The following is an 18,682-nucleotide window of genomic DNA, read 5'->3' as shown; positions in this document are numbered from 1 at the left end:
GAACAGAACAGATATGTCTCCAAGAACAGAACAGAACAGATATGTCTCCAAGAACAGAACAGAACAGATATGTCTCTAAGAACAGAACAGATATGTCTCCAAGAACAGAACAGATATGTCTCTAAGAACAGAACAGAACAGATATGTCTCTAAGAAAGAACAGAACAGATATGCCTCTAAGAACAGAACAGATATGTCTCTAAGAACAGAACAGAACAGATATGTCTCTAAGAACAGAACAGATATGTCTCTAAGAACAGAACAGATATGCCTCTAAGAACAGAACAGATATGTCTCTAAGAACAGAACAGATATGTCTCTAAGAACAGAACAGATATGTCTCTAAGAACAGAACAGATATGTCTCTAAGAACAGAACAGATATGTCTCTAAGAACAGAACAGATATGTCTCTAAGAACAGGACAGATATGTCTCCAAGAACAGAACAGAACAGATATGTCTCTAAGAACAGAACAGAACAGATATGCCTCTAAGAACAGAACAGATATGTCTCCAAGAACAGAACAGAACAGATATGTCTCTAAGAACAGAACAGAACAGATATGTCTCTAAGAACAGAACAGAACAGATATGTCTCCAAGAACAGAACAGAACAGATATGTCTCTAAGAACAGAACAGATATGTCTCCAAGAACAGAACAGAACAGATATGTCTCTAAGAACAGGACAGATATGTCTCCAAGAACAGAACAGAACAGATATGTCTCTAAGAACAGAACAGATATGTCTCTAAGGACAGAACAGATATGTCTCTAAGGACAGAACAGATATGTCTCTAAGAACAGAACAGATATGTCTCTAAGAACAGAACAGATATGTCTCTAAGAACAGAACAGATATGTCTCTAAGAACAGAACAGATATGTCTCTAAGAACAGAACAGATATGTCTCTAAGAACAGAACAGATATCTCTCTAAGAACAGAACAGATATGTCTCCAAGAACAGAACAGAACAGATATGTCTCTAAGGACAGAACAGATATGTCTCTAAGAACAGAACAGATATTTATCAAATAATAAATATGTCTCCAATGTTTTTTGCCAAGTACAACCTATTTTCTGCTGTTTTTGCAGCACGCCGTGTCCTTATTATGCAATCTCTATTATGGCTCTCCCTGACTCCTCTACTTTCTTTTCCTCCTTCCTCTCATCCTCTTCAGTTCAACTTGGTGTGTGCCAACAGTGGTCTGAACGAGGCGTCCCAGTCCATCTTCATGGCAGGGCTCCTGATTGGTGCTCTGGTGTTTGGGCCAATGGCAGACAGGTATGGACCCATCCAGTGTTTCCCTTAGGATTTTTTTCAGCGGTGGTGGCAAAGGTAGCAGGGTGTGTGGTGGTGAGGGGGTGCATTGCTACGAGCGTTAACGCAATGACAAACTAGCTGTTCCCACTGAGCCAATGACTATTCATTTAAAATGATCCTATCAGAGCTCTGAAACATCTGCTCACCCCTGGATAAACACTGACTCATCCTATCAGAGCTCTGAAACATCTGCTCACCCCTGGATAAACACTGACTCATCCTATCAGAGCTCTGAAACATCTGCTCACCCCTGGATAAACACTGACTCATCCTATCAGAGCTCTGAAACATCTGCTCACCCCTGGATAAACACTGACTCATCCTATCAGAGCTCTGAAACATCTGCTCACCCCTGGGGAAACACTGACTCATCCTGTCAGAGTTCTGAAACATCTGCTCACCCCTGGATAAACACTGACTCATCCTGTCAGAGTTCTGAAACATCTGCTCACCCCTGGATAAACACTGACTCATCCTATCAGAGCTCTGAAACATCTGCTCACCCCTGGATAAACACTGACTCATCCTGTCAGAGCTCTGAAACATCTGCTCACCCCTGGATGAACACTGACTCATCCTGTCAGAGTTCTGAAACATCTGCTCACCCCTGGATAAACACTGACTCATCCTATCAGAGCTCTGAAACATCTGCTCACCCCTGGATAAACACTGACTCATCCTGTCAGAGCTCTGAAACATCTGCTCACCTCTGGGGAAACAACATCTGCTCACCCCTGGATAAACACTGACTCATCCTGTCAGAGTTCTGAAACATCTACTCACCCCTGGGGAAACACTGACTCATCCTATCAGAGCTCTGAAACATCTGCTCACCTTTCAGGCGTTTCTCCGACTCACGTCTGTTTTCATGGCTCTTAAACATGACACATGGGTTCGATTCAGTTATTGAATGTTCCTAATCAAGTGCCAATATGTTTGGCCAAAGACATCCACTAGTCTACTAGTCTGTTGTAGTGTTGTAACTAAGGCACCTTTAGCCCAATGCCCTCAGTACGTCTCCCAGATGGTCGGTCTAATCAGTGCAACGGCATCATATTCCTGGATTGCACGTCTCACTGTGGAAATTCAAAAACATAGAAGGTCTTCTTCTAGTTCTAGGTTATTAGAAGTTATCGCAGATATTTCAGTTATCCGAGTCCACTGGGTCTTATTGGAGGTTATTAGAAGATATTTCAGTTATCCGAGTCCACTGGGTCTTATTGGAGGTTATTAGAAGATATTTCAGTTATCCGAGTCCACTGGGTCTTATTGGAGGTTATTAGAAGATATTTCAGTTATCCGAGTCCACTGGGTCTTATTGGAGGTTATTAGAAGATATTTCAGTTATCCGAGCCCACTGGGTCTTATTGGAGGTTATTAGAAGATATTTCAGTTATCCGAGTCCACTGGGTCTTATTGGAGGTTATTAGAAGATATTTCAGTTATCCGAGCCCACTGGGTCTTATTGGAGGTTATTAGAAGATATTTCAGTTATCCGAGTCCACTGGGTCTTATTGGAGGTTAGAGGTTTAATAGGACCCAGTGCCCACCATGCTTTCTCCTCTCCTCCACAGGTAGTTAATGAGGATGTCTCCCCCCTATCCTGTCTCCTCTCCTGTCTCTCCTTTCCTGTCTCCTCTCCTCCACAGGTAGTTAATGAGGCTGTCCCGTGTGGCTCAGTTGGTAGAGCATGGTGTTTGCAAAGCCAGGGTTGTGGGTTCGATTCCCACGGGGGACCAGTATGGAGAAAAAAAAATATGAAATGTATGCATTCACTACTGTAAGTTGCTCTGGATAAGAGCGTCTGCAAAATGACTAAAATGTAAAATCCTGTCTCCTCTCCTCCACAGGAAGTTAATTAGGCTATCTCACCTCCTTTCCTGTCTTCTCTTCTCCACAGTTAGTTAATGAGGCTGCCTCCTCTTTCCTTTCTCCTCATTCCTCCCCCCCCCCTCACTTCTCTCTTTTTTCCTCTCCTGTCTCCTCAGGTATGGTAGGCGTTTTGTGGTCCTCCTCTCTCTGCTCGTCCAGCTGTTGTTCAGTGTGGGAGCAGCCTTCTCTCCCAACATCTATGTTTACATAGCCTTCAGATTCATGGTCGGCACCACCATCTCAGGCGTCGCTATCAACACGTATGTCTTAGGTGGGTACACTGCGATGTTCTACTACAGGTGAAGTCGGAAGTTTGCATACACCTCAGCCAAATACATTTAAACTCAGTTTTTCACAATTCCTGACATTCAATCCTAGTAAAAATTCCCTGTCTTAGGTCAGTTAGGATCACCACTTTATTTTAAGAATGTGAAATGTCAGAATAATAGTAGCGAGAATGATTTATTTCAGCTTTTATTTCTTTCATCACATTCCCAGTGGGTCAGAAGTTTACATACACTCAATTATTATTTGGTAGCATTGTCTTTAAATTGTTTAACTTGGGTCAAATGTTTTGGGTAGCCTTCCATAACCTTCCCACAATAAGTTGGGTGAATTTTGGCCCATTCCTCTTGACAGAGCTGGTGTAACTGAGTCAGGTTTGTAGGCCTCTTTGCTCGCACACGCTTTTTCAGTTCTGCCCACAAAGTTTCTATAGGATTGAGGTCAGGGCTTTGTGATGGCCACTTCAATACCTTGACTTTGTTGTCCTTAAGCCATTTTGCCACAACTTTGGAAGTATACTTGGGGTCATTGTCCATTTGGAAGACCCAATTGCGATCAAGCTTTAACTTCCTGACTGATGTCTTGAGATGTTGCTTCAATATATCCACATAATTTTCCTACCTCATGATGCCATCTATTTTGTGAAGTGCACCAGTCCCTCCTGCAGCAAAGCATCCCCACAACATGATGCTGCCACCCCTGTGCTTCACGGTTGGGATGGTGTTCTTCGGCTTGCAAGCCTCCCCCTTTTTCCTCCAAACATAACAATGGTCATTATGGCCAAACAGTTCTATTTTTGTTTCATCAGACCAGAGGACATTTCTCCAAAAAGTACGATCTTTGTCCCCATGTGCAGTTGCAAACCGTAGTCTGGCTTTTTTATGGCGGTTTTGGAGCAGTGGCTTCTTCCTTGCTGAGCGGCCTTTCAGGTTATGTCGATATAGGACTTGTTTTACTGTGGATATAGATACTTTTGTACCTGTTTCCTTCAGCATCTTCACAAGGTCCTTTGCTGTTGTTCTGGGATTGATTTGCGCTTTTCGCAACAAAGTACGTTCATCTCTAGGAGACAGAACGTGTCTCCTTCCTGAGCGGTATGACGGCTGCGTGGTCCCATGGTGTTTATACTTGCGTACTATTGTTTGTACAGATGAATGTGGTACCTTCAGGCGTTTGGAAATTGCTCCCAAGGATGAACCAGACTTGTGGAGGTCTACAATTTTTTTTCTGAGGTCTTGGCTGATTTCTTTTGATTTTCCCATGACGTCAAGCGAAGAGGCACTGAGTATGAAGGTAGGCCTTGAAATACATCCACAGGTACACCTCCAATTGACTCAAATGATGTCAATTAGCCTATCAGAAGCTTCTAAAGCCATGACATCATTTTCTGGAATTTTCCAAGCTGTTTAATGTCACCACATCGACGGAAGGTGGCGCCCCTCCTCGCCCGGGCGGCGCTCGGCGGTCGTCGTCGCCGGCCTACTAGCTGCCACCGATCCTCTTTTCATTTTCTTTTGGTCAGGTCTAGTTTAGTTGGCACCTGTTTAGTATTAGTTCATTAGTGGGGGAGGGTTATTTAGTCGTTCAGTGTAGGTTGTTCTTTGTTCTTTGATTATTTTTCGTCAGGTGTATGTTCTGTGGTACAGGTGTTTTTTTTCCCTCTGCCTGTGGGTTTTTTGGCAGCGTGTTTTGGGCTGCGTCCCTACGCTGCGTGCGGGCTGTTATTTGGGCATTTGTGTTGCTTTGCCCTGCCTTACCTGTTTTCTTGGCAACGTGTGGATTATTTATTAAAATTACGTGTGTTCACGGACTTGTGTCTCCTGCGCCTGACTTCGACCCTCCTGCTGCCTGGAGCACACTGACATTTAAAGGCACAGTCAATTTAGTGTATGTAAACTTCTGACCCACTGGAATTGTGATACAGTGAATTATAAGTGAAATAATCTGTCTGTAAACAATTGTTGGAAAAATGACTTGTGTCATGCACAAGGTAGATGTCCTAACCGACTTGCCAACACTATAGTTTGTTAACAAGAAATTTGTGGAGTGGTTGAAAAACGAGTTTTAATGACTCCAACCTGAGTGTATGTAAACTTCTGACTTCAACTGTACGTAACTACCTTTTCAAGGAGTGAGAATTAAAGCTCTCAAATTTCTTGTTTCAAATGCGAGGTACAGTTGTTTACTTCCCAGAAATAAGCTGTGTTAGTGCTGGGCTGGAACAAAACCCTGCACCTCCAGCAGCCCTCTAGGACTCATGTTGCACACTACCGTACTAGATGTTTGACATGGCCGTCAGACACCGACCTCTGGCATGTACTGTAGGTGTTTCCATCCTCCAGGTAACTAACCAGGTGCTGAGTGGACTGGTAACAACAGGAGGGCTCTGTTAACCCCTGACCTCTAACCCCTGACCTCTAACCCCTGACCTCTAACCCCTGACCTCTAACCCCTGACCTCTAACCCCTGACCTCTAACCAGGTGCTGAGTGGACTGGTAACAACAGGAGGGCTCTGTTAACCCCTGACCTCTAACCCCTGACCTCTAACCCCTGACCTCTAACCCCTGATCTCTAACCCCTGACCTCTAACCCCTGACCTCTAACCCCTGACCTCTAACCCCTGACCTCTAACCCCTGACCTCTAATCCCTGACCTCTAATCCCTGACCTCTAACCCCTGACCTCTAACCCCTGACCTCTAACCCCTGACCTCTAATCCCTGACCTCTAATCCCTGACCTCTAACCAGGTGCTGAGTGGACTGGTAACAACAAAAGGGCTTTGTTCACCATCTTCTCCCACTGTTTCTATGCCATTGGTCTGATGCTAATGTCCGGGATCGCCTACGGGGTCAGAGACTGGAGGATCCTACAGCTGGTCCTCTTCAGCCCTATCCTGTTCCTCGGGGTATTCTACTGGTATGTTCTGAGCTCTAACCTGTCAGCCTGTCAGCTGGTCCTCTCCAGCCCTGTCCTGTTCCTCGGGGTATTCTACTGGTATGTTCTGATCTCTAACCTGTCAGCCTGTCAGCTGGTCCTCTCCAGCCCTGTCCTGTTCCTCGGGGTATTCTACTGGTATGTTCTGATCTCTAACCTGTCAGCCTGTCAGCTGGTCCTCTCCAGCCCTGTCCTGTTCCTCGGGGTATTCTACTGGTACGTCTCTAACCTCCAACCCTTTTACCTCTAACCTCTGACCCATCAGTCTGTCAGCTGGTGCAGAGGTGTGGTTTTAGAGAAGCCTACTCCACCCATCTCTTTTGTTGACCCATCCCTGTACTTGCTGGACCCATCCTTGACTCCACATCCCTGGTCATCTGTTAGGGTCCTCCCAGAGTCAGCTCGGTGGCTGATGACCCAGGGCCGACAGGAAGAGGCTCGTCAGGAGGTCCGCAGAGCAGCGAGAGTCAACGGAAGGGAGGTCCCTGAAGCCCTGCTGGACAAGGTTAGTTACACCGTCATCGCTATCATACTAACATCCAGCAGGTTATTATTATCACTATCATACTAACATCCAGCAGGTTATTATCATCACTATCATACTAACATCCAGCAGGTTATTATCACTATCATACTAACATCCAGCAGGTTATTATCACTATCATACTAACATCCAGCAGGTTATCATCACTATCATACTAACATCCAGCAGGTTATTATCATCACTATCATACTAACATCCAGCAGGTTATTATCATCACTATCATACTAACATCCAGCAGGTTATTATCATCACTATCATACTAACATCCAGCAGGTTATCATCACTATCATACTAACATCCAGCAGGTTATTATCATCACTATCATACTAACATCCAGCAGGTTATTATCATCGCTATCATACTAACATCCAGCAGGTTATTATTATCACTATCATACTAACATCCAGCAGGTTATTATCATCACTATCATACTAACATCCAGCAGGTTATTATCACTATCATACTAACATCCAGCAGGTTATTATCACTATCATACTAACATCCAGCAGGTTATCATCACTATCATACTAACATCCAGCAGGTTATTATCATCACTATCATACTAACATCCAGCAGGTTATTATCATCACTATCATACTAACATCCAGCAGGTTATTATCATCACTATCATACTAACATCCAGCAGGTTATCATCACTATCATACTAACATCCAGCAGGTTATTATCATCACTATCATACTAACATCCAGCAGGTTATTATCACTATCATACTAACATCCAGCAGGTTATTATTATCACTATCATACTAACATCCAGCAGGTTATTATCATCACTATCATACTAACATCCAGCAGGTTATCATCACTATCATACTAACATCCAGCAGGTTATTATCACTATCATACTAACATCCAGCAGGTTATTATCATCACTATCATACTAACATCCAGCAGGTTATTATCATCACTATCATACTAACATCCAGCAGGTTATCATCACTATCATACTAACATCCAGCAGGTTATCATCATCACTATCATACTAACATCCAGCAGGTTATTATCATCACTATCATACTAACATCCAGCAGGTTATCATCACTATCATACTAACATCCAGCAGGTTATTATCATCACTATCATACTAACATCCCGCAGGTTATCATCACTATCATACTATCATCCAGCAGGTTATTATCACTATCATACTAACATCCAGCAGGTTATTATCATCACTATCATACTAACATCCAGCAGGTTATTATCATCACTATCATACTATCATCCAGCAGGTTATTATCACTATCATACTAACATCCAGCAGGTTATTATCACTATCATACTAACATCCAGCAGGTTATTATCACTATCATACTAACATCCAGCAGGTTATTATCATCACTATCATACTAACATCCAGCAGGTTATTATCATCACTATCATACTAACATCCAGCAGGTTATTATCACTATCATACTAACATCCAGCAGGTTATCATCACTATCATACTAACATCCAGCAGGTTATTATCATCACTATCATACTAACATCCAGCAGGTTATTATTATCACTATCATACTAACATCCAGCAGGTTATTATCATCACTATCATACTAACATACAGCAGGTTATTATCATCACTATCATACTAACATCCAGCAGGTTATTATCACTATCATACTAACATCCAGCAGGTTATCATCATCACTATCATACTAACATCCAGCAGGTTATTATCACTATCATACTAACATCCAGCAGGTTATTATCACTATCATACTAACATCCAGCAGGTTATTATCATCGCTATCATACTAACATCCAGCAGGTTATTATCACTATCATACTAACATCCAGCAGGTTATTATCATCACTATCATACTAACATCCAGCAGGTTATTATCATCACTATCATACTAACATCCAGCAGGTTATTATCACTATCATACTAACATCCAGCAGGTTATTATCACTATCATACTAACATCCAGCAGGTTATTATCACTATCATACTAACATCCAGCAGGTTATTATCACTATCATACTAACATCCAGCAGGTTATTATCACTATCATACTAACATCCAGCAGGTTATCATCACTATCATACTAACATCCAGCAGGTTATTATCATCACTATCATACTAACATCCAGCAGGTTATTATTATCACTATCATACTAACATCCAGCAGGTTATCATCACTATCATACTAACATCCAGCAGGTTATCATCACTATCATACTAACATCCAGCAGGTTATTATCACTATCATACTAACATCCAGCAGGTTATTATCACTATTATACTAACATCCAGCAGGTTATCATCGCTATCATACTAACATCCAGCAGGTTATCATCACTATCATACTAACATCCAGCAGGTTATTATCATCACTATCATACTAACATCCAGCAGGTTATTATCATCACTATCATACTAACATCCAGCAGGTTATTATCACTATCATACTAACATCCAGCAGGTTATTATCACTATCATACTAACATCCAGCAGGTTATTATCACTATCATACTAACATCCAGCAGGTTATTATCATCACTATCATACTAACATCCAGCAGGTTATTATCACTATCATACTAACATCCAGCAGGTTATTATCTTCACTATCATACTAACATCCAGCAGGTTATTATCACTATCATACTAACATCCAGCAGGTTATTATCATCACTATCTTACTAACATCCAGCAGGTTATTATCATCACTATCATACTAACATCCAGCAGGTTATTATCACTATCATACTAACATCCAGCAGGTTATTATCATCACTATCATACTAACATCCAGCAGGTTATCATCACTATCATACTAACATCCAGCAGGTTATTATCACTATCATACTAACATCCAGCAGGTTATTATCACTATCATACTAACATCCAGCAGGTTATTATCACTATCATACTAACATCCAGCAGGTTATTATCATCACTATCATACTAACATCCAGCAGGTTATTATCACTATCATACTAACATCCAGCAGGTTATTATCACTATCATACTAACATCCAGCAGGTTATCATCATTATCATACTAACATCCAGCAGGTTATTATCACTATCATACTAACATCCAGCAGGTTATTATCACTATCATACTAACATCCAGCAGGTTATCATCACTATCATACTAACATCCAGCAGGTTATCATCACTATCATACTAACATCCAGCAGGTTATTATCACTATCATACTAACATCCAGCAGGTTATTATCATCACTATCATACTAACATCCAGCAGGTTATCATCACTATCATACTAACATCCAGCAGGTTATTATTATCACTATCATACTAACATCCAGCAGGTTATTATCACTATCATACTAACATCCAGCAGGTTATCATCACTATCATACTAACATCCAGCAGGTTATTATCATCACTATCATACTAACATCCAGCAGGTTATTATCACTATCATACTAACATCCAGCAGGTTATCATCACTATCATACTAACATCCAGCAGGTTATTATCACTATCATACTAACATCCAGCAGGTTATCATCACTATCATACTAACATCCAGCAGGTTATTATCATCACTATCATACTAACATCCAGCAGGTTATTATCATCACTATCATACTAACATCCAGCAGGTTATCATCATCACTATCATACTAACATCCAGCAGGTTATCATCATCACTATCATACTAACATCCAGCAGGTTATTATCACTATCATACTAACATCCAGGAGGTTATTATTATCACTATCATACTAACATCCAGGAGGTTATTATTATCACTATCATACTAACATCCAGCAGGTTATCATCACTATCATACTAACATCCAGCAGGTTATCATCACTATCATACTAACATCCAGCAGGTTATCATCACTATCATACTAACATCCAGGAGGTTATTATCACTATCATACTAACATCCAGCAGGTTATTATCATCACTATCATACTAACATCCAGCAGGTTATTATCATCACTATCATACTAACATCCAGCAGGTTATTATCACTATCATACTAACATCCAGCAGGTTATTATCATCAATATCATACTAACATCCAGCAGGTTATTATCATCACTATCATACTAACATCCAGCAGGTTATCATCACTATCATACTAACATCCAGGAGGTTATTATTATCACTATCATACTAACATCCAGGAGGTTATTATTATCACTATCATACTAACATCCAGCAGGTTATCATCACTATCATACTAACATCCAGGAGGTTATTATCACTATCATACTAACATCCAGCAGGTTATTATCATCACTATCATACTAACATCCAGCAGGTTATTATCATCACTATCATACTAACATCCAGCAGGTTATTATCACTATCATACTAACATCCAGCAGGTTATTATCATCAATATCATACTAACATCCAGCAGGTTATCATCACTATCATACTAACATCCAGCAGGTTATTATCACTATCATACTAACATCCAGCAGGTTATTATCACTATCATACTAACATCCAGCAGGTTATTATCACTATCATACCAACATCCAGCAGGTTATTATCACTATCATACTAACATCCAGCAGGTTATTATCACTATCATACTAACATCCAGCAGGTTATTATCACTATCATACTAACATCCAGCAGGTTATCATCACTATCATACTAACATCCAGCAGGTTATTATCATCACTATCATACTAACATCCAGCAGGTTATTATCATCACTATCATACTAACATCCAGCAGGTTATCATCACTATCATACTAACATCCAGCAGGTTATTATCACTATCATACTAACATCCAGCAGGTTATTATCATCACTATCATACTAACATCCAGCAGGTTATTATCACTATCATACTAACATCCAGCAGGTTATTATCATCACTATCATACTAACATCGAGCAGGTTATTATCACTATTATACTAACATCCAGCAGGTTATTATCATCACTATCATACTAACATCCAGCAGGTTATTATCATCACTATCATACTAACATCCAGCAGGTTATCATCACTATCATACTAACATCCAGCAGGTTATCATCACTATCATACTAACATCCAGCAGGTTATTATCACTATCATACTAACATCCAGCAGGTTATTATCACTATCATACTAACATCCAGCAGGTTATTATCATCACTATCATACTAACATCCAGCAGGTTATTATCACTATCATACTAACATCCAGGAGGTTATTATTATCACTATCATACTAACATCCAGCAGGTTATCATCACTATCATACTAACATCCAGGAGGTTATTATCACTATCATACTAACATCCAGCAGGTTATTATCATCACTATCATACTAACATCCAGCAGGTTATTATCACTATCATACTAACATCCAGCAGGTTATCATCACTATCATACTAACATCCAGCAGGTTATTATCATCACTATCATACTAACATCCAGCAGGTTATTATCACTATCATACTAACATCCAGCAGGTTATCATCACTATCATACTAACATCCAGCAGGTTATTATCATCACTATCATACTAACATCCAGCAGGTTATTATCACTATTATACTAACATCCAGCAGGTTATTATCATCACTATCATACTAACATCCAGCAGGTTATTATCATCACTATCATACTAACATCCAGCAGGTTATTATCATCACTATCATACTAACATCCAGCAGGTTATCATCACTATCATACTAACATCCGGCAGGTTATCATCACTATCATACTAACATCCAGCAGGTTATTATCACTATCATACTAACATCCAGCAGGTTATTATCACTATCATACTAACATCCAGCAGGTTATTATCACTATCATACTAACATCCAGCAGGTTATTATCATCACTATCATACTAACATCCAGCAGGTTATTATCACTATCATACTAACATCCAGCAGGTTATTATCACTATCATACTAACATCCAGGAGGTTATTATTATCACTATCATACTAACATCCAGGAGGTTATTATCACTATCATACTAACATCCAGCAGGTTATTATCATCACTATCATACTAACATCCAGCAGGTTATTATCACTATCATACTAACATCCAGCAGGTTATCATCACTATCATACTAACATCCAGCAGGTTATTATCATCACTATCATACTAACATCCAGCAGGTTATCATCACTATCATACTAACATCCAGCAGGTTATTATCATCACTATCATACTAACATCCAGCAGGTTATTATCATCACTATCATACTAACATCCAGCAGGTTATTATCATCACTATCATACTAACATCCGGCAGGTTATCATCACTATCATACTAACATCCAGCAGGTTATTATCACTATCATACTAACATCCAGCAGGTTATTATCACTATCATACTAACATCCAGCAGGTTATTATCACTATCATACTAACATCCAGTAGGTTATTATCACTATCATACTAACATCCAGCAGGTTATTATCACTATCATACTAACATCCAGCAGGTTATCATCACTATCATACTAACATCCAGCAGGTTATTATCATCACTATCATACTAACATCCAGCAGGTTATTATCACTATCATACTAACATCCAGCAGGTTATTATCACTATCATACTAACATCCAGCAGGTTATTATCACTATCATACTAACATCCAGCAGGTTATCATCACTATCATACTAACATCCAGCAGGTTATTATCACTATCATACTAACATCCAGCAGGTTATTATCATCACTATCATACTAACATCCAGCAGGTTATTATCACTATCATACTAACATCCAGCAGGTTATTATCACTATCATACTAACATCCAGCAGGTTATTATCACTATCATACTAACATCCAGCAGGTTATTATCACTATCATACTAACATCCAGCAGGTTATTATCATCACTATCATACTAACATCCAGCAGGTTATTATCACTATCATACTAACATCCAGCAGGTTATTATCATCACTATCATACTAACATCCAGCAGGTTATTATCACTATCATACTAACATCCAGCAGGTTATTATCATCACTATCATACTAACATCCAGCAGGTTATTATCACTATCATACTAACATCCAGCAGGTTATTATCATCACTATCATACTAACATCCAGCAGGTTATCATCACTATCATACTAACATCCAGCAGGTTATCATCACTATCATACTAACATCCAGCAGGTTATTATCATCACTATCATACTAACATCCAGCAGGTTATTATCACTATCATACTAACATCCAGCAGGTTATTATCACTATCATACTAACATCCAGCAGGTTATTATCATCACTATCATACTAACATCCAGCAGGTTATTATCATCACTATCATACTAACATCCAGCAGGTTATTATCACTATCATACTAACATCCAGCAGGTTATTATCACTCACATACTAACATCCAGCAGGTTACTATCATCACTATCATACTAACATCCAGCAGGTTATTATCACTATCATACTAACATCCAGCAGGTTATTATCACTATCATACTAACATCCAGCAGGTTATTATCATCACTATCATACTAACATCCAGCAGGTTATTATCATCACTATCATACTAACATCCAGCAGGTTATTATCACTATCATACTAACATCCAGCAGGTTATTATCATCACTATCATACTAACATCCAGCAGGTTATTATCACTATCATACTAACATCCAGCAGGTTATTATCACTATCATACTAACATCCAGCAGGTTATCATCACTATCATACTAACATCCAGCAGGTTATTATCACTATCATACTAACATCCAGCAGGTTATTATCATCACTATCATACTAACATCCAGCAGGTTATTATCACTATCATACTAACATCCAGCAGGTTATCATCACTATCATACTAACATCCAGCAGGTTATTATCATCACTATCATACTAACATCCAGCAGGTTATTATCACTATCATACTAACATCCAGCAGGTTATTATCACTATCATACTAACATCCAGCAGGTTATTATCACTATCATACTAACATCCAGCAGGTTATTATCATCACTATCATACTAACATCCAGCAGGTTATTATATCACTATCATACTAACATCCAGCAGGTTATTATCATCACTATCATACTAACATCCAGCAGGTTATTATCACTATCATACTAACATCCAGCAGGTTATTATCATCACTATCATACTAACATCCAGCAGGTTATTATCATCACTATCATACTAACATCCAGCAGGTTATTATCATCACTATCATACTAACATCCAGCAGGTTATTATCACTATCATACTAACATCCAGCAGGTTATTATCATCACTATCATACTAACATCCAGCAGGTTATTATCACTATCATACTAACATCCAGCAGGTTATCATCACTATCATACTAACATCCAGCAGGTTATTATCATCACTATCATACTAACATCCAGCAGGTTATTATCACTATCATACTAACATCCAGCAGGTTATTATTATCACTATCATACTAACATCCAGCAGGTTATTATCATCACTATCATACTAACATCCAGCAGGTTATTATCATCACTATCATACTAACATCCAGCAGGTTATTATCACTATCATACTAACATCCAGCAGGTTATTATCATCACTATCATACTAACATCCAGCAGGTTATTATCATCACTATCATACTAACATCCAGCAGGTTATCATCACTATCATACTAACATCCGGCAGGTTATCATCACTATCATACTAACATCCAGCAGGTTATTATCACTATCATACTAACATCCAGCAGGTTATTATCATCACTATCATACTAACATCCAGCAGGTTATTATCATCACTATCATACTAACATCCAGCAGGTTATTATCACTATCATACTAACATCCAGCAGGTTATTATCACTATCATACTAACATCCAGCAGGTTATTATCATCACTATCATACTAACATCCAGCAGGTTATTATCACTATCATACTAACATCCAGCAGGTTATTATCATCACTATCATACTAACATCCAGCAGGTTATTATCACTATCATACTAACATCCAGCAGGTTATTATCATCACTATCATACTAACATCCAGCAGGTTATTATCATCACTATCATACTAACATCCAGCAGGTTATTATCACTATCATACTAACATCCAGCAGGTTATTATCATCACTATCATACTAACATCCAGCAGGTTATTATCACTATCATACTAACATCCAGCAGGTTATTATCACTATCATACTAACATCCAGCAGGTTATTATCATCACTATCATACTAACATCCAGCAGGTTATTATCACTATCATACTAACATCCAGCAGGTTATTATCACTATCATACTAACATCCAGCAGGTTATTATCATCACTATCATACTAACATCCAGCAGGTTATTATCATCACTATCATACTAACATCCAGCAGGTTATTATCATCACTATCATACTAACATCCAGCAGGTTATCATCACTATCATACTAACATCCAGCAGGTTATTATCATCACTATCATACTAACATCCAGCAGGTTATTATCATCACTATCATACTAACATCCAGCAGGTTATCATCACTATCATACTAACATCCAGCAGGTTATTATCATCACTATCATACTAACATCCAGCAGGTTATTATCATCACTATCATACTAACATCCAGCAGGTTATTATCATCACTATCATACTAACATCCAGCAGGTTATTATCATCACTATCATACTAACATCCAGCAGGTTATCATCACTATCATACTAACATCCAGCAGGTTATTATCATCACTATCATACTAACATCCAGCAGGTTATTATCATCACTATCATACTAACATCCAGCAGGTTATTATCACTATCATACTAACATCCAGCAGGTTATTATCACTATCATACTAACATCCAGCAGGTTATTATCATCACTATCATACTAACATCCAGCAGGTTATCATCACTATCATACTAACATCCAGCAGGTTATCATCACTATCATACTAACATCCAGCAGGTTATTATCATCACTATCATACTAACATCCAGCAGGTTATCATCATCACTATCATACTAACATCCAGCAGGTTATTATCATCACTATCATACTAACATCCAGCAGGTTATTATCATCACTATCATACTAACATCCAGCAGGTTATCATCACTATCATACTAACATCCAGCAGGTTATTATCATCACTATCATACTAACATCCAGCAGGTTATTATCACTATCATACTAACATCCAGCAGGTTATTATCATCACTATCATACTAACATCCAGCAGGTTATTATCATCACTATCATACTAACATCCAGCAGGTTATTATCATCACTATCATACTAACATCCAGCAGGTTATTATCATCACTATCATACTAACATCCAGCAGGTTATCATCACTATCATACTAACATCCAGCAGGTTATTATCATCACTATCATACTAACATCCAGCAGGTTATTATCACTATCATACTAACATCCAGCAGGTTATTATCATCACTATCATACTAACATCCAGCAGGTTATTATCACTATCATACTAACATCCAGCAGGTTATTATCATCACTATCATACTAACATCCAGCAGGTTATTATCACTATCATACTAACATCCAGCAGGTTATTATCATCACTATCATACTAACATCCAGCAGGTTATTATCACTATCATACTAACATCCAGCAGGTTATTATCATCACTATCATACTAACGTCCAGCAGGTTATCATCACTATCATACTAACATCCAGCAGGTTATTATCATCACTATCATACTAACATCCAGCAGGTTATTATCACTATCATACTAACATCCAGCAGGATTATCATCACTATCATACTAACATCCAGCAGGTTATTATCATCACTATCATACTAACATCCAGCAGGTTATTATCACTATCATACTAACATCCAGCAGGTTATTATCACTATCATACTAACATCCAGCAGGTTATTATCACTATCATACTAACATCCAGCAGGTTATTATCACTATCATACTAACATCCAGCAGGTTATTATCACTATCATACTAACATCCAGCAGGTTATTATCATCACTATCATACTAACATCCAGCAGGTTATTATCATCACTATCATACTAACATCCAGCAGGTTATTATCACTATCATACTAACATCCAGCAGGTTATTATCATCACTATCATACTAACATCCAGCAGGTTATTATCACTATCATACTAACATCCAGCAGGTTATCATCACTATCATACTAACATCCAGTAGGTTATCATCACTGTCATACTAACATCCAGCAGGTTATTATCACTATCATACTAACATCCAGCAGGTTATTATCACTATCATACTAACATCCAGCAGGTTATTATCATCACTATCATACTAACATCCAGCAGGTTATTATCATCACTATCATACTAACATCCAGCAGGTTATCATCACTATCATACTAACATCCAGCAGGTTATCATCACTATCATACTAACATCCAGCAGGTTATATCATCACTATCATACTAACATCCAGCAGGTTATTATCATCACTATCATACTAACATCCAGCAGGTTATTATCATCACTATCATACTAACATCCAGCAGGTTATCATCACTATCATACTAACATCCAGCAGGTTATTATCATCACTATCATACTAACATCCAGCAGGTTATTATCACTATCATACTAACATCCAGCAGGTTATTATCATCACTATCATACTAACATCCAGCAGGTTATCATCACTATCATACTAACATCCAGCAGGTTATTATCATCACTATCATACTAACATCCAGCAGGTTATTATCATCACTATCATACTAACATCCAGCAGGTTATTATCATCACTATC

General features: G+C 38.7%; 1 protein-coding gene across 1 annotated transcript in view; it reads left to right on the top strand.

Moving 5' to 3' along the window:
* Positions 1-18,682, top strand: part of slc22a13b (solute carrier family 22 member 13b) — a 63,464-nt gene that overhangs the window by 14,597 nt on the left and 30,185 nt on the right. Inside the window, exons 2-5 of the mRNA XM_045702862.2 lie at positions 1,182-1,285; positions 3,313-3,467; positions 6,230-6,398; positions 6,801-6,921. Coding sequence (XP_045558818.1) covers positions 1,182-1,285; positions 3,313-3,467; positions 6,230-6,398; positions 6,801-6,921 — 549 coding nt within the window. The remainder of the gene's footprint in view (positions 1-1,181; positions 1,286-3,312; positions 3,468-6,229; positions 6,399-6,800; positions 6,922-18,682) is intronic.

The sequence above is a fragment of the Salmo salar genome, chromosome 19, assembly GCF_965601325.2.
Source record: "Salmo salar chromosome 19, fSalSal1, whole genome shotgun sequence".
Taxonomy (NCBI): domain Eukaryota; kingdom Metazoa; phylum Chordata; class Actinopteri; order Salmoniformes; family Salmonidae; genus Salmo; species Salmo salar.
Note: the sequence above shows the minus strand (reverse complement) of the source record. Positions and strands in the feature narration are given on the sequence as shown.